Source organism: Amphiprion ocellaris, chromosome 20 (genome assembly GCF_022539595.1).
Source record: "Amphiprion ocellaris isolate individual 3 ecotype Okinawa chromosome 20, ASM2253959v1, whole genome shotgun sequence".
NCBI lineage: Eukaryota > Metazoa > Chordata > Actinopteri > Pomacentridae > Amphiprion > Amphiprion ocellaris.
The window spans coordinates 30,490,349-30,508,747 of record NC_072785.1 but is presented as its reverse complement, the minus strand read 5'-3'; the positions used below and the strand labels follow the sequence as shown (position 1 = coordinate 30,508,747).

The 18,399-nt window shown below is 37.1% G+C and overlaps 1 protein-coding gene across 7 annotated transcripts in view; it reads left to right on the top strand.

Annotated features, from left to right (window-relative positions):
* Positions 1-18,399, top strand: part of ppp2r5eb (protein phosphatase 2, regulatory subunit B', epsilon isoform b) — a 59,710-nt gene that overhangs the window by 31,736 nt on the left and 9,575 nt on the right. For all 7 annotated transcript variants that reach the window (XM_023270634.3, XM_023270633.3, XM_023270632.3 and 4 more), the window contains 5 exons: positions 11,877-12,073; positions 14,238-14,339; positions 16,160-16,252; positions 16,349-16,479; positions 17,499-17,558. In XM_023270634.3, coding sequence (XP_023126402.1) covers positions 11,877-12,073; positions 14,238-14,339; positions 16,160-16,252; positions 16,349-16,479; positions 17,499-17,558 — 583 coding nt within the window. The remainder of the gene's footprint in view (positions 1-11,876; positions 12,074-14,237; positions 14,340-16,159; positions 16,253-16,348; positions 16,480-17,498; positions 17,559-18,399) is intronic.

Sequence of the window (18,399 nt, the reverse complement as noted above, 5' to 3'; positions counted from 1 at the left end):
CAGTAATAGCTTTTTTTCTGGCTCCTGATTGGCTGAAATGGATTTAGAGTAGTGGTTATATCTCCACCTGTTGGTGTGTTGTATTCCCGACTGTGTTTCAGTTGTGTTTTTGAGGAGAAAGCTCTCAAATATTTAGAAAGTTGGAGCGAAATCGGCTTTAAAAATCCCAAACTCTGCCCTATGATTTTGTCTGCATGTGAATTTATGAGCAGCAGAGTCTGGTTTCCCATCATTGCTGCTCTGATACTCCAGTCCTGACCCTGTTGCTGTTTTAAAATAGCAATTTTTCATGTATATTTTTGTCAGGCAGCTATTTCCTACTGTATATTTATACGACACCACCACAGGCAGCTGTTGAGTTCATCCACCGGTCAAACTGGAGCATCAGCTGGTTGAACTTTACAGATGTTATTAGTCACTTAATCTGTAGGTTCTTTCATTCTGAGGTGTTCGCAGGGACTGTTTAATTATGAAAAACAGCTGTTTGGTTGCTGTTGGGCCTCATGGGGACTGTTGGTTTGTTACTTCAGATAAACCATGTGAGCTGCTTGTAAGTGTGAGATTAGATAAGTCTTTATTAATCTCACGGTGGGGAAATTTCCAGCAAAGATGATGGTGCAAAAATACAGGGGTCATTCTTCCATGAGTAGAAATACTGATTGGGCAAATACTGAAAGTATACTGGTTCTTGTATATGTAGAGAATTTGATTTTGGAAAGAGTTTTTAAATTATTAACACACAGAAGTGTTAATAAGCTGGATATTAATGCACAAAACTGTTAAAAACCTGCATTTTTTGCACATAAAAGTGTCAGGGAGTTGGATAATAAAGGACAAGGGTGTCAGAAAGCGGGGTATTGATGCATTAAAGTGTAAAAAGAGTAAAAATTCACACACAAAACTGTTAAAAACCTAAATATCATACACAAAACTGTCAACAATCTGGATATGAAAGCACACAAATGTTAAAAACTTGGACATTATTGTGCAAAACTGTTAATAATCTGGATATTATTGTACAAAACTATTAAAAACCTGGATATTGATGCAGAAAAGTGTTAAAAACTTGGATATTAATTTGCAAAACTTTTAAAAATCTGGATATTAACATACAAAATGATTAAAAACTGTATGTTACTGCACAACAGTGTAAATAATGTGGATATCCATGCACAAAAGTGTTAAAACCTTGGATATTAGGAGCAAAACTGTTAAAAACCTCTATATTAGTACACAGAAGTATCAATAACCTGGCTACTAACCGAAAAAAGTGTGAAAAACCTGGATATTAATGAAAAAAACTTTTAAGAACTTGGATATTAATTTGCAAAATCATTTCACATCTAGATGTTAATGCACAGAACTGTAAATAACGTGGATATTTATGCACAAAGCTATTAAAATCCTGGATATTAATGCACAAGACTGTTAAATCTGGACATTAATGTCCTCTTCAGTCAACATTAACTTTCTTTCCTGCAGCTTCTATCAGAATCAGAGCAACGTTTTCCCGACGTCCACTTGTTGCCGCCATAATAATCCTTTAAATCACGTCTGAGTGGATCAGCAGCCTTCATGATACATACCGGATTTAAAAAAAAAAAAAAAAAGATCACATTTGCAGCAGCTAAATGGATTTATGGGATAAAGATGGACGGTGGAGTAAAAGCCTCCATTATACGGGTAGTAAACAACACTAAAGAGCTCCAGTTTGTGGTTTAAAAGCAGATTTAAAGCAGCAGGAGTTCATCAGACGTGTTCATATTCCAGCATCCAGCGCTCTTCTCCGGCTAACTGGTGGTTTTCTGTCCTTGAAAGCGTCACGTCTTCGTCCTTTACGGTCACAGACAGCTTTTTTTATTTTCGGAGAAGCTGGTTGCCATGACGACTGTCCAGTATATTTAGTCGATAGGTTTCTAAGTGTCGTCTGGTTCGACATCTTCACCAAACAAATGCAAATATTGTGTTTATCTAGTTCATGTGGGCTTTTATTTTTCATTTTAATCATTTTAAGTCCAATTGTTTTTCTCATAATTAATTTCAATTAAATGCAATAATCTTGACACCCACACTTTCAAAATTAGACGTTTTTAAGCTTTTACACGTCTAAAGATATCAAACAGACGTCTAACTTCAGGAAATAAATGGTTTCATGATTAATGCTGAAAAGGTTAAGTAGATTGGACAGAAATTTATTCAACTCCCACACTGGCGGTTAATTTATTGTCATTTATTGAAGCTTTAGTGTCAAAATTGCACCAATTCCAGGTTCTCTGATGTGAGCTTTCCTAGTTTTTTTTTTGTCTTTTATGATGATAAACTAAATATATTTGGATTGATAATTGGACCAAACTCTGTAAACGTCTGATTATTGTCGCATAAAACTGTCAATAACTTGGATATTGATCCACACAAGTCTAGAAAACTTTTAAATTTACACAAAAACCTGTCAACATGGATCGTAACACACAAAGCTCTTAAAAACCTTGATGTTAGGGTGCGAAAGGATTAAAAACCTGAATATCAAAGCATAAAACAGTTAAGAACCTGGATATTAGCGCACAAAAAGGTTAATAACATGGATAATAACACACAGAACTGTAAATAACCTGGATTTTCATGCACAAAAGTCTAAAAAACATGGACATTAACGCACAAAGCCATCAAAAATTTGGATATAAATGCACAAAACAGCTAAGAACCTGGACTTTGAGCCACAAAACCGCAATTAATCTGGATATTATTTCACAAAACTGGGAAAAAAAACTTTCAAAATTAAGCATGAAACTGTCAATATTTTGGATATTAACAAACAAAACGGTCAATAACATGGACTTTAACACACGAAACAGTTAAAAACCTGGATATAAAATACACAAAACAGTTGAGAACCTGCAATAACTTGGATATTGATCCGCAAAAGTGTAGGAAACTTTAAAATTGACACAGGACCCTCAATAACTTGGATATTAACACACAAAACTGTTAATAACATGGATGTTGATGCACAAAACAGCTAAGGATCTGGATTTTAAGTCAGAAAACTGTCCTTAGCCTGGATGTTAACGCGCAAAATGGTTTAAAACCTGGATATAAAATACACAAAATAGTTAAGAACCTGGATTTTAATGCCTAAAACTGTCATTAACTTGGATATTAATACAGAAAAGTGTAAAAAAAGACTTTTAAATTAAGGCATGAAATTGTCAATAAACTGGACATTAACCTGCAACAGTTTTAAAAACTTGGATATTAATGTCCAAAATAATCAAAGATTTGAAAATATTTTGTTGCACCAGAGCTAATTACACCAGTTTGTATTAATTTTTAGACCTTTTTAATGAGGATGTCATCAGCGTAGAGTGAACTCATTTGAGATCTGTGTATAAATAGCTGGAAAACCAACTATTTTCCAATCAAACAACATATTTTTCCAACTCTGAGTAAATATGAATAAATAATGAATAAATAGGTAAACTGATTGATTCCATCTTGGTGTTCGATTATGAAGTTTACTGACTAGGGCTGCAGCTATCGATTATTTTAGTAATTGAGTATTCTATCGATTATTCTGGCAATTAATTGAGTAATCAGATTCCGCACTGGGCATGCGCGTTACAGCATCAAAAGTGGAAGTGAGTGCGCTGTGCAACAGAAATAACCGTCCTGGACACATATAGGCTATAGTATAATAAAGGGGTATTGTACATACATAGTATAGTACACGGGTATTGTACATATATAGTCAGAAATTATACAACCGCAGAGCATCCTTGGCGGAATACTGCGCTGTCTGTGTGCCGGTATGGACTCATCTGCAGCTGGATGTCAACGTCTTTCTGAAACCCGCCCTCACTCTACTTCCCATTGGCTCGTGATATTAGTTTGGTTGAGGGCAAAAGCTGCGTTCCCCTCATTCCATTGGTGGATGAACTCCATTGACAATGTAGTCCTGTCTTTTTTTTTCCAAGCCAAACCCCAGCACTGCACGCCGGAATTCCGGTGCCTGAATATTTACAGTGAAGGTTCCACTAGATGCGTTTTTCCTGCATGTAAATGTGCCACATCTGAAATCGCATACATGGTGGGCGGTCACTATCAGGCCACAACATTGTCACGTGACGGCGCTTGAGTTTCAGCGTGGCACTTCGTGGTCACGTGACCGAGCTTTCAGTTTGACGGTCCGGCAGATGCGTCGGATATACATATCAGCCCGGTCGCAAACTTTCTCTTTTATTTCAACAACACTTCAGGGAAAAATATTTCTGAAAGCATCTGAGGTGAGAAATAATCTGTGCAGCAGCTGAATCTGTCCTGGTTTTAGTTCACCGACGGCTAGTTTAGACGACCGTTTAGACAGTGGACTGGTTGGACACTCCTGCAGTAAACAATAGAAAAGCTGCGCTGGTGAAAATAGAAGCGTCCCGTCAAATTGAGGACCCGGTTTCTATCTAATGAAGTCTGGGTCCGGCCTCGGACCACGGTCCGTCATTTCATGACCTGGAGTCTAGCATGTAGTTGATTAAATGAAGCCTCGATTCAGAGAATTTTGCCTCGAGGAATTTTAGTAATCGAATTACTCGAATAACTCAAGGAGTCGTTTCAGCCCTGTAACTGACAAACTGTAGAGTTGAGAACTACCAGTTTATTTAACCAGAACTACAGGAACTTTGAGTTTTAAACTGGATTTCTCACTATTTACACTAGAAATCCTCATCCCATTGGAGTCGTATTGGTTTTTAAAGACTTCTAGTGTCTTTCCAGGCTACTCTCCTGTGTTATCTCACAGTTTAAGTCCAGTTTTTCTCTCTGCTAGTTAGCTGTGGAGGATTACTGGTGATTGCCCGTCTATTAATAGCTTCCTTTAAGGCCGTTCACATGTTTCTGTAGTGACACCGGCAGACCCTGAAACATGTAGCCGCTAATTAGCATAATGAGCCGCGGAGTCCAATCAGACCTGAAGAGCAACAAAGAGAATCCATGAATATTTATACGGTGTTATTAATCAAACATCAGACACTCAGGAAATGTTCTTCCCTCAAGCCTTCAGGATGGTAAACCTCGTATATCTGAGTTCTATACACCTCGACACATTTACATACCCACACTAGAGCACGTATAGAGGTTCATTTTTAGAGTTTGCACCATTTGTATTTGTATTTATGTACATTTTTATACATTTTATTGCACAGAATTCAAGAAAATGTCAAAAATAAGTCCTAAAAATGTGACTAATGAAGTTAAATCCACCTGTAGTTCCACTTTATGCTACCAAAACAGCTTCTGGGGAGTCCTGTGGTGTGTGATACCAGGAATTTGGATGTTTTGGTTCTATATTTTGTAGGGTTGTTTGAATTTGTTGCAGTTTATCCCACAGATGCTTGGTCAGATTGGTATTTGGGGAGTTTGGAGGCTCTTGGTCGTGTTCCTCAAGACTTTTCTGAGCAGTTTTTTCAGTGTGGCACGTTCAACTTTAACTGTAAAGAAATCAGTATTCTATTAAAAAAACAAACTATGAAAATCTGATTGCAAAAGTCCCAGAAAAAATAGGTTACAATGACAGAATACTGTAGCATTCAAAAACTATTAAACTGTAAAAAAAAAAAATAAAGGCAAATATACATAAAATAATGATGTTTTTAGCAGATTTAATTACTGTAAAATGGTTTAATTTTACAGCCACACGTAAAAGAACTGCAGGCTACAGTAAATGCTAGCTTGTTCGTGCACAGAGAATCTTCTAGTCTCCGTCAAACAGCTGTATGACCAAAAATCAGTTTGAAAATAGTCAAATTTACTTGAAACCAGACAATTTTTATGTACGAGGACCGTTTAATACATTGGTGTCGCAGTCGATTATCTTTATTTGACTGAAGAAAAGTCGTAATCATAATGAATATTAAACTAATTTTACAGCTTTAACTAGGTGTTGCATTTTAACCTAAAGGTTTCCCAGCAGAATATAGAATATTTGATATTAATTCCTCCAAATCTTGCTTCTCCTGTATTTACAGTATTTCATTGCACATCGACATTTTAGTGTCCAAAGCTTCCCTGTATTTACAGTAAAGCTTGTACGGTATGAACACGTAACCACTAACCTTTTGATAAAGCTGCACACGCCTGTTTTTATGTCCACGTTTCACAACACAAGTCTACTGAGGGTGTGTCACAGCAAAGGAAAGATTATTTAAATACCAGATGCTCAGATACGCCCAATTTTATAGATTTCCTCAGTATTGTTTTTACAAGAATTCTCACCCAGTGTGCTTTTGTTGTTTTGCATCTACAAGTAGATGATTTTGTGAAAGTTGGAACAAAAAACCTTCAGATGATCAGAGAAAACAGACTTTCGGTTTCTTTCTGGTTCAGAACACGACGGCCTTCAACCTCATTAAGCTGCTTTTTTTTTTATCCAATTGGGTGCAGTGGAAACGTGCTGAGAGCTGATAAATTATCTCATTGCTTCATTTAGTTTAGTGCTCATTTCTGTTTCTATTTGTTCTTTTAACTCCGGTTTAGTCTCCACCAGTGTTTTTAGCTGCTTCATGTTCAACTTTTATATTTTGTACGTCTGTTTTTATGCACATTTTGAAGTCTTACATTGTCTTACATCTTACATTGAAAAAAGTTGGTGCAAATGACAGAAAAGTGTGAAAAAAACTCCCTAAATTTTGCAAAAAATACGCATTTTTTGACTTCTTTTAACTCTGATTTGGTCCCACCAGTGTTTTAGCTGCTTGATGTTCAACTTTTGTGTTTTTTGGTCTGCTTTTATGCACATTTTGAAGTTTTACATTGGAAAAACTTGGTGCAAATGACAGAAAAATGTGAAAGAAGTCCCTAAATTTTGCAAAAAAAAAAAAAAAGCATTTTTTTGCTTTAATAAAGATTATTTCTTCTTTTACCTCCAGTTTGGTCTCCACCAGTATTTTAGCTGCCTGATGTTCAGCTTTTGTGTTTTCTTAGTCTGTTTTTATGCACATTTTGAAATATTGTATTGGAAAAAGTTGGTGCAAATGGCAGAAAAGCGTGAAAAAACTCCAGAAATTTTTTGCAAAAAACTGCGTTTTTTGACTTGAGTAAGAATTATTTGTTCTTCTTTTAACTCAAACCACCAGTGTTTTAGCTGCTTGATGTTTGACTTACTTATTTTCTTAGTGCTTTTTATGCACATTTTAACATCTTGCATTGGAAAAAGTTGGTGCAAATGGCGGAAAAGTGTGAAAAAGTCCCCAAATTTTGCAAAACAACAAATTCTGGAAACAAATTTGACTGATCGGCTGCCTCTTTCTTTGTTTTTGTGTCTGACACCAGCTGACATTAGGGAATAATTCCAACTTTCCTGCTTAAAAACTTTCTTAAAACTTTTCTGCATTTTATTCTCTTACGTGGCCAAAATTTTGTTGTTTTTTCTTCTTCTTGGAGGTTTTTTGAAGCCGTGTAGCCTTTAGCACCACCTTCTGGTGACACTTTGCTGCCTATTTTAGCCATAACATTTAATTTTTGTGAACTTTGCCTAAACTTCAGAGTTGTATTGGAACGCAGCTGGTATCTATGTGCTGTTTTATGCTTTTCCTGTTGCGTAAAGATGGTTTTGATTGAGTTTGTTTGTAGAAAACTGCTGAAAACGAGCAACAAATCAGTAAAATTAGATCCTATAAAGCCCAAATAATGAATTAAAAGAAGCAGAACGAGTCGGGGGGTAATTCTTTTGGTTCATCACTACATTAATATACAGAAAAATGTTGATATTTTTGTATTATTATGAGGTTTCTGATATTCTTTTTTTTTAGCCATTTTGTGCAGAAAAGACAGAATATGTCGCTCAGAGATGCTTTGACTGAGCAGCAGCTTTAATTTCTGATCTTTTTAGGTGTTCGTAATTCTGAGAAATCACATATGAAGTTAGTTTCATCTTGTTGGTTGAATATTTTTCCTGTTATTGAACACCTCAATCTACAGTTAAAAACCTGCTGAAAATGTGTTTTCTCTGGTTGTTGTTGGAGAGTTTGTGGATTCAAAGCTCCTCAATGAGCTGGAAGCAGGAGGCCAGCAGGTCTGAGTAGCTAGTAGATCAAAACATGTTCAGGATAATCACTTTAAACGGCCTTGATGGGATCTGCAGAGGGTTGATTCCAGGTCGGAAAACTCTGAGCTTTGAGTTTTAAAGATCCGATCTCCAGGAAGAGGATTTTACACTTTTATTCTGCTGAGCTGAACTGAATTAGATGTGGAAAAAGGACACTAAGAGATGGAAATAAACCACTAGATTGTTTAAAATCTGATATATGTCACAACAGGAGTCACAAATGGGGTGTTTTCAACTTTAAAGGTTGATTTTGAACCCGTTTAAATCACATTTTTCACAGTGAACAATAGAAACGTCAACAGGATACTGAGGTCTGAAACACAGGAAGCAACGTGTTCTTTGAAGTATTTTAAACTTGCATTCTATTCTGCAGATATCAAGTTATAAACATCATGTACTTTGGGTATTTTATTTGCTCCTGTGACTCATTTTTCACTGTATTATAAAGAAATCAGATTAAAAACTTCCCTAAAGTGGCATAAAATTGTCGAAAAATGACTGAATATATGTCTAAAATAAGCAGAAAGTTGTTCAAAATTATTGGATATTGGTTCAAAATTAGTTGAAAATTAGGCTTTTTATTGTCATTTTGGACTTTTTTTTGTTTCATTTTGTGTCTCTGCTCATCATCTGTAGAAAGATGTTTCACCATGCTGCATGTATCTCCAACAACTTGCTCCTCTGTTCACTGTTTCTGAGCCATGCTGCATTTATTTATTGATCCAGTAGCTTTACTTTCATCTTTTTTTTTTTTTTTGCCATATAGTCTCTAAATTACTGTCACGTAATTTTTGTTCGCAGCCGAGTCAGTCGTGGGTTTTCAGTTGTGTCAAACGTGAAAAATTTTTAGTTTTTTACAGCATCTTGTTCGTGCAAATGGTTAATTTTTGGTGAATTTGTTCATTAAAGTAATGTTGATCAAATATCACAATTTTAAGCTTGGATTTGCTTAATCTTCCTGATGGAACGCCACATGATTTGTCAGAAATCTGATTCTCAATCTAATAAATGTGTTTAAAATGCATATTTTGCCTCTGATGCAGCTGCCTCTCGCTTTTTAGTCACCATGACAAAGTCTTCTGTGACTTCTGTGACCTCAGGACTGTTGGTCTCAACTAAATCAGTCATAGCTTCTCAATTGTGTTGAGGAGCTCGGAATTTTTTATTTTTAGTTTTGTTCCTGCAAGTGGTTATTTTTTCGGAAATTTGTAGAATAAAATGATTTTGACAAAATATTACCATTTTAGGATTGGATGCATGCATGATCAATCAGAAAGTTGACAGTTCTTTCTGTTTTTAGGGTTTCTGGCTTTGATAAATAGTATAATTCTGCAGATTTTAACAAATGACAACATGCCTTTCAAACCTCCTGTGGTTAAAGCTGTTCATTTTCAGTCTTGGTGTGTCTAAAAGTCTAAAAATTAGAAGTTTTAGGGTCTGAAAAGCTCATTGAATTCTGCGATTAGCCTAAACTTTTTCCACCTTTTAATGGTTTGACTGAATTTAATGTTTCATTTCTGCTGTTATGGTTGAAATCATAAACTTTCCCAGCAGTAATTAGTACAAACTAGTGAATCAACTAATCGCTGTGAACAGCTGCCTGTTGTAACGAGGTGAAGAAACCTCCTCGTTATTTCATAGCTCCTCATTTCCATGTTGCAGCCGAAGCGACACGGCATCTCTTTGAAGTGAAACCTCGGCTTATCTCTTACGTAACAAAGAGCCGCTGGAGTTGTGGCGATCGGGGAGCGTCGCTGCTCGACTCCCTGCAGCTCTGAACTCCCATCGACCCTCCGCCATGCCGTCACATAGGATCAGAGGGAAGCAGCAGAATAAAGACACCTGCCGCCTCCTTTCTGCAGCTCAGCCTCCTCGTTCAGAAACTTCTCGCTTCATAATGAGGCTGTCTGTCTGCAGACCATGAATAAGTTAAAAGCTGATGCAGAGCAGGAAGCCCGACTTTTTCACCCGGAGCGTTGGTAGTAGCGGCTTCGGTTTGTGTTCAGAACATTTCTGCCTCCGTGAACATCTTTGGAGAGTTTTAATGCTCTGCTGTTTAACCTGGAAGTTGTATCAATGTCTTCTTCTTGTGTTTACAGCAAACAGACACAGAACATTAAACCAGAGACTCTCAGGGTGTCAGGAAACACATAATCAGCAGCAGAACACATCGAGTCACAGTAAAACTAAACCAGGTGTATTTATGTAGCATGTTGTACAGCAAAAATGCACACAAAATACTAAAAAAAAAGACAGAGAAGGATGTTAGCTTGTAAACTCAAACACTAAACTGCAATAAATACAGAATCCTAAAACATAAACAACACTAAGAGCAACTGTAGGCCTTTGAAAACATCTGCACTACTGTTCAGAAGTTTGGGGTCATCAAGACAATTTCATGTTTTCTACTTTTATCCATGTGCTAACATAACTGCACAAGGGTTTTCTAACCATCAATGAGTCTTTCAACACAATTAGCTAACACAATGTAGCATTAGAACACAGGAGTGATGGTTGCTGGAAATGTTCCTCTGTACCCCTATGGAGATATTCCATTAAAAATCTGTCGTTTCCAGCTACAATAGTCATTTACCACATTAACAATGTCTACACTGGACTTGTCATTCATTTAATGTCATCTTCATGGAAAAAGCTGCCTTTCTTTCAAAAATAAGGACATTTTTAAGTGACCCTAAACTTTTGAACTGTATTTCTTTAAAATGTGAGTGAAGGAGGAACATTTGGTTGAATGAGTAAAGCTTTAAAGCTGCAAAAGTCTTCCTTCCGTCACCCCCCCCTACCTGGTTTGAAGAATTTTGCAACTAAAATAATTAAAATAATTTTTGGTTATTTTACTGATTCTTGATAAAATAAATTTGTTTAAAATGCTCATATTAGCCTCTAATGCAGCTGCTTCTCTCTTGAGGCACCATGACAAAGTCTTCTGTGACGCTTTTGACCTCATTGAAATCAACAGTTGTGTAGAAATCTTCCTACATTAACAAAGTAAAGCTTTAAAGCTGCCATCCTAACAGAAATGTCTAATGCTGTACACAGAAATATGTTTTTACTTGGATTTAATTGTGTTTAAGTATTGAAGTGTAGATTATTTCAGAGGTAGTGATTTTTAGTAAATTTCGAAAAACACATCCAGATATTTGCCTCGTACAAAATATAGTTTGATAAAACATTTGATCAGTTATCAGCCGGGTCAATTACCTGATGCAATATTCACCATTATCAAAACAGTTTTTGGATGTTGTCTTGATTCTGAATTAAATAAACTGATTTAAAAATGCATATTTAGCCTCCTCTCTCTGTTTGTGTCCCCGCTCTGGTCTCGGACACCAAGACAGAGTCTTCTGTGATGCTTAATGACGTCAGGGTAATGAATAAATGTTGAATTAAGCCAAGATAAAGCAGATTATTGTTCTTGCATCCCAACAGAACGTCGGACGGCTGTTTTTGTGGGGGTTTTTTTGGTTTCCTGGTGAGAACAGATAAAAACCAAGCTCCAGACAGATATTTATACTGATAAATTATAAATCCTCACGTTCGTACTAATAATAATCAGTGTTATTGCTTCATAAACCACATCAGTTAACCTCTGGTGTGAGTGTAAAAGCCCCAAATATAAAATTAATAGTGAACTTCCACCAACACTGGTTCACTCTACCCTGCGTCTTTGATTTTCTCGTGTTTTTAGCTCCGACTGTGTTAATCTGAACCTTCCGAAGTGTTTGTTTCTCCAGTTAATCGTCTTTTTCCTTGTTTTTTCGTCCAGACGTGCCGGCGCCGGAGCAGCCAGAGCTGTTCCTGAAGAAGCTGCAGCAGTGCTGTACGGTCTTTGACTTCATGGACACGCTGTCGGACCTCAAGATGAAGGAGTACAAACGCTCCACGCTCAACGAGCTGGTGGACTACGTGACGGTCAGCCGGGGATACCTGACGGAGCAGGCCTACCCCGAGGTGGTCAAAATGGTGAGGACGGAAAACACTCCACAGTCACACTCTACAGCTGATAGTAAACGTTCTTCAAACCACTTCTACTGACATGACATCCAGAGTTTCTCAACCGTTAGTCTGACTTGTGAAATAAAGCAGCATCTGATTCATCACACAATAATCCAGTTACAAATTTCAACTCTTAAACTTCTCGGATTGTGTCATTTGTACACATTATAGGGTCCAAATACGTAAGAAAAAGATTTATTCTGCTGAAAAACACATTATTTGGACATAATAATACAAATATGTGTGGCAGAGGATGCTTTTCTTCTTGTTTCTTCTTAAATGTCAAGTTGTGACCTATTGAAGGACCTGAACCACAGGTTGAAATTCATATTCAGTGATGCCTGAAATACATTTCCCCCAATAGTAAGACATAGAATGTGATATATGGATGGTGTACACTGCCTAGAAATTGAATTCAGACTGCAAAAAATTATTATGCAGGAGGTCCTCGGCTTACGACGCCCTCGACCTATGGCGTTTATTCGTTATGTCAGAACTGGTTGCATGGAACTAGTTGGTGAGCGGAGCGGACGAATATGTCGTCATGCAGCGCTATAACACAGATTTGTTTACATTCTCTGGTTGCTCACCACCTTGGATTGTGCTACATTCACTAACTTTTTTCATTTCATTATGGCTCCCAAGCGTCAGTCAGACTCTTCTGAAGGAAAGCCGTCTCCATGAAAGTGAAATTAGATGGAATAAAACGCTCAGAACAGGGTGAAATACCAACGGACATCGGTCAAGTTATAATTACAGGTCAAAATAATGTAGCGACCCTCTGTGATGAATGAGTGAGACTTTATCTGGTTCTCTGCTGGTTTATTGAACCTTCACACAGGCTACTGTGGGTCGTAGCCAACGCCAGAGGAACTAGAAAAACCCCATAACTTAGCTCCAGATTTAGCCGCCGTTCCCACCTCTCTCTACTACTGACTCTCAGCCAATCAGAAGTGAGCTCACTAGACATGGCATGTTCACTGACATTAGGTAAATCTGGAACTGAACAATAATCATCAACAACAATATCAGTCCGTTACAATATTCTGTTATCTTGTAAAATGATTCATAGATGCATGAAAGTCGTTGGTATTCATGACTTTCCCAAAGAACTCATCGATATCGTGATGTACGTAAGGGCTTTGTGTTTATTTTTGCTGGAGTTCTGACTTGTGGCAAAAATCGACTTGCATTGATCTGTAGGAACAGAACTGTGACGAAAATCGAGGACCCTGTATTCATGAATTTGGAGAGTGTTTTGAATAACAGTTCAGGTATGACATGTCATCTTGAAATTTGCTTTTTACTCCGCAAATGAACGCGGCGGAGTTATGTGACGATTGGCATACGTTTGTCTGTGTGTCTGTCCGTCTGTCCGTTAGCAACATTACTCAAAAACACACCAACGGATTTGGATGAAATTTTCAGGGAAGATCAGAAATGACACAAGGACCACCTCATTAGATTTTGGCAGTGATGCAGCTTATAGTCTGGATCCACAGATTTGTTAAAGATTTCTGTATCATTCCCAGATAGTGGCACGGCATCACGGTAGCTATGACAACAAGTGAACACTACATCAGCTGCCTGCTGATGATCACATGATTGTGATCCTACTACAATCCACCACTGAGGACTTATCAGGACTTATCCATCAGAAATGATTCAAGGAACAATTGATTAAATTGTGGGGGTGTTTCTGAGTCCCATCAATTCCCACCGCCCGCTACATATTTAGGTCACGTGATTCGGTATCCGTACATAACGTACACATGCAAAACACATGCCTGTGCTCAGCGCAAGGTCAATCATACGACGACTGAGCAGCCTTGGTGGAGTCCTGAACTCTGAGTGCTTTACTTGTTTGTTATGTGCGATGACCGGTCCTTAGAAAATTGTCTTGCTTGAATCCAGTCCGTGGTGCAAAAAAGGTTGGAGACCGCTGCTTTAAGTGATGCATTCAATATTTTTTCACCAAACAACAAGGCACATAAGTGACCTAGCATCTTTGTATTCAAGATTGCATTGGAAGTGGATGAAAAATTTTGCCTCCACAGTGTTTTGGTGATTTTTAGATCTAAGCAGGACTTGAATCAGGACTTTCCAGTGACTTTTTAACTTTCTCTTCAAGGTGTCTCACAACATATTCCGGACCCTTCCGCCCAGCGACAGTAACGAGTTTGACCCTGAGGAAGACGAGCCGACACTCGAGGCCTCCTGGCCACACTTACAGGTAAACATAGATAAATATACATAACATAGATAAATATGTATATGTGTACGCGTTTAATAATTCACTGCTTTAGAGGGAGTTTAGTGCTGTTTCATAGATAGATAAAGCCAGAGGTGATATCTGGTTCAGAAAGTCTAGGAGTTACACATTTTAAAAATGTTTTTATGACATAAATAGATGAAAAAATATATGTAGCGTGCTGCTAGAAATGCAATGACAATATATATCCTTGAATCCTTGAATCCTGCTGAAAAGCTCATTATTTGGTGCCAGGGTTTCTGATTCAGGTAAAATAGTAAAAAACTGTGAGTTCTGTGTTTTATTCTTACGTGTCTGATTGTTGTTTCCAAAAAATATATCCACTGCAGCTCCTTCTAAAAGCACACATCCAGTGCTTAAAAACAACATGAAATCCTGCATCCTAAGCAACTTCTGTGGACACGAACCATTAGACAAGTGTGAAAGCATGATTTTAATTTCAAACAGAACCAGACGCAACGCTTGTTTCTGATTTTATGCTAAACTAGATTGAGAATGGGATTGATTTTTCTCATTTTACCTTCAGAAACAAAGAATGTTTCCCAAACTAATTAATTGACTGAACAGTAATGAATGTAATCCAGGTTTTTTAGTTTGTTGCTCCCAGTTGTGTAGGAGTTTTTCCTCTGAGTTGATTAACCCTGTTGTCGTGCTTGTCAAAATTGACCCGTTTTAAAGTTTGAAAATGTGGAAAAAATATATATTTTCACAGTGAAACTTCTAATGCCCACATTTTCAACATTTTTGGGAAATCTTTGAACATTTTTTGGTGGAAAAAAAAGAAATGTTAAAAATGTTTCTTAAGAACATTCACATAAAAATCTACCAAAATCCAGCGAATTTCACTGGATTTTGGTTGATTTTTATGTGAATGTTCTTAAGAGAATATTAGAAGTTTTACTGATATATATGGAATCACTTTGGAAGATTTTTACTCATTTTTTTGAAAATATTTACAAGACCTTTCTTGCCAAATTTGGGGGATTTAAAAAAAAAAAAAAAAAAACTTTTAAGGGAAAATTTTAAGGAGTTATTGGAATTTTCTTCCTGAAGGTTTTGCAAATTTTCTGAAATTTGGGGGATTTTTTTGGCTGAATTTTTGGATTTTTTTCAGACAAGGAAACAATATTTTTTGGTGCCCATAAATGAGGACAATAGGAGGGTTAAAAACCTGCATTTAAACAGCAGAATGACCATAAGAAGTGGGATAAACTGGTCTAGTCCAACCCTCAGAGAGAAGGATTGTCTCCCTAAACGTCGTAGCATTGGTTTAAGACCTGGTGGTTGTTTGTGGTTCCTGTTGGTTCTGTCTGGGTCCACTTCTGGGTCCAGGTCCAGAGCCGGGCTCTCTGGTCTCTCACCTCCCCTCCTCCTTCTCTGAATGCTGCCCAGGACTCCTTTAGAAATGAGATGCAAATCTCAAGGAGAAGCTTCCTGGTAAAACCTCTTTTCTTTTTTATTTTGTGTCCTATTTGCTGAAACCATAAAGAATGTTTCTAATTTGTCTTCACCCTGCTGAACCCAGTGTGACCTTTGTGACCTCTGAGTCCTCTGACCTGCCCTCTGATCCAGTTTAGGGTTCATTTAAGACCACAGGAACATTTGATGCTCAGCTTGTCGTCCTGATGCACAAAGACTAGTTCTGGTTTGTGTCTAAAATCAGAAGCAACAGAACAAATGGAAACTTTTTGCACAGGACTGAGCTGAAGTTAAGAACAATCATCCTTACTTTTCATTAAACCTGGCTGTTCCTGTTGTTCTTCATCTCTTCCTCTCTCCAGTTGGTATATGAGTTCTTCATTCGGTTCTTGGAGAGTCAGGAATTCCAGCCCAGCATTGCCAAAAAGTACATAGACCAGAAGTTTGTCCTACAGGTGAGTCGGCCTCTTCTTCTCCTTGATGTGTCGTTTCTTTGTGATGTTTTTTTGTGTTCCTTCTTTGTGATTTCGGTTTTCCTTCCCTCCCTGCAGCTCTTGGAGTTGTTTGACAGCGAGGATCCTCGGGAGAGAGACTATCTGAAGACAGTCTTGCATAGAATCTACGGCAAATTCCTGGGGCTGAGGGCTTTTATACGAAAACAGATCAATAATATTTTTCTACGGTGAGTAAATGTCAGTTCTTCAGACGTCTGAAGCTTCTGTTTATCTTCATCTGTATCTGTTGAGCTGGAAATATGTGATAAATTTGTACCAGCAAAGAACTGTAACTCTGTTAAACCTCTTTCAGTCAGTTAGGACAGAAAGTTTGGACTTAAATGACAAAAATGTGCTAAATATCTTTAAACTTCTCCTAAAGGACAACCAATGTCGAAAATGTCTTAAAACTTGTCTGAAATGTCTAGAAATCTGTCCTAAATGCCTTTAAACTTGCCCTACATGAAAACAACTTGTCCGTAATGTCTTTAAACCTGTCTTAAATGTTTTTAAAGTGTCCTAAATAACCAAAACTTGACCTAAATGTATTTAAACTTCTACTAAAAGTCTTTAAACTTGCCCTAAGTGACAAAAGCTTGGCCTAAGTATCTTTAAACAAAAACTTGTCCTAAATATCTTTTAACCTGTCCTAAATGAAAAGAAATTGTCCTAAATAGCCTTACATTTGTCCTAAATGACTTTAAACTTGTACTACGTCTTTGAACAACTTGTCCTGAATTACATAATCTTGTCTTTAATGTCTTTAAAGTGCTACTGATCGTCTTTAAATTTCTACTAAGTCTTTAAATTTCACCCAAAAACTTGTGCTAACAGTCATTTTACTCACCTTTAATGACAAAAACTTCTCTTAAATGTCTTTAAAAGTTGTCCTAAATGTCTTTAAACTTGCCCTAAGTGACAGAAACTTGTTCAAAATGGCAAAAACTTAATGAAGCTTGTGCTAAGCATCTTAAAAGTTCTACTCAAAGTCTTTAAAATGTGCTAAATATTGTCAGAATTTTAAATGTGGTCTGTGGTGTGTTTTTTTAAAGCAAACTATCAGATTCTCTAGTTTCTGTTGGGTTAAACTCTTCCTTTTGGTTTCACTGCCAGCCTTTTCTTCTAGTTTTGAGTCAGTCTATTCTCTTTCAGATGGTCTGGTTTCGTCATCTTTAACCTTTTTCTTGTCTCTCCTTGTCTGCTACAGTTTTGTTTATGAGACGGAGCACTTCAACGGGGTGGCTGAGTTGCTGGAGATCCTGGGGAGGTATGTGGACTCACATTCTGCTCGGCCACAGACGAGGCTGGATGTTCTAGCCCTTTGTTTCATTACAAGCTCTTATTGTGATGGAGAACAAATTCGAAAAGACACGAAAAGACTCCATGAAAACAGAGTAAGGTTTAGATAAAACAGATGAATCTTCCTTTGAGTTTAACAGACTTTAGAATTGATCAGAAGAGGTGTTTTACATCCTCAGACGGTCACTGACGCTGTGTTTGTAGTAAAACAAACAGAATCTAACTAATAAACATCCACGCAATCTAGTTCCAGCAGCCAGACTTAGATTTTTTTGATATCTTTTCTATTCTCAGGCATATCTTGAGAGATTAAAGCTCTAATCTAAAGTAAACTCAGTCAAATTGTGCAAGTTTTAAAGTCTTTTGAGGCTAAATATGAAAACCTAAAACTTGTTTCTGACCCGTTCGCAGTGTTTACAGTCACTAATTTCCTTAAAAATCCACAACGTACTTTTATTTTCAAACCTGTCAACAGACTACGGGTGTAAATTAAAAATATTTCTTATTATTTAGCTCGATTATGTCTTGTATTTTTATACAGATGTTCCTTAATATGCATCATCCCTGTTAAATAAATTAAAAACCGGACAGACGGCATCATAAGGTTGTATGATCTGGTCTTTATTTTTTTTCTTTAGAGCAGCAAACACAACATTAGAGCTGAAACTGGACTCTACAGGAACTTAATCACCTTTATCAACATGCACTTTACTGTGAATTAACTTTGAAATACACTAGAGATGTGTTTAAAAGTTAACTTGCCACAACTACGTTATAAACATTTTACCTCACTGCTTAAAGAAAAAAGG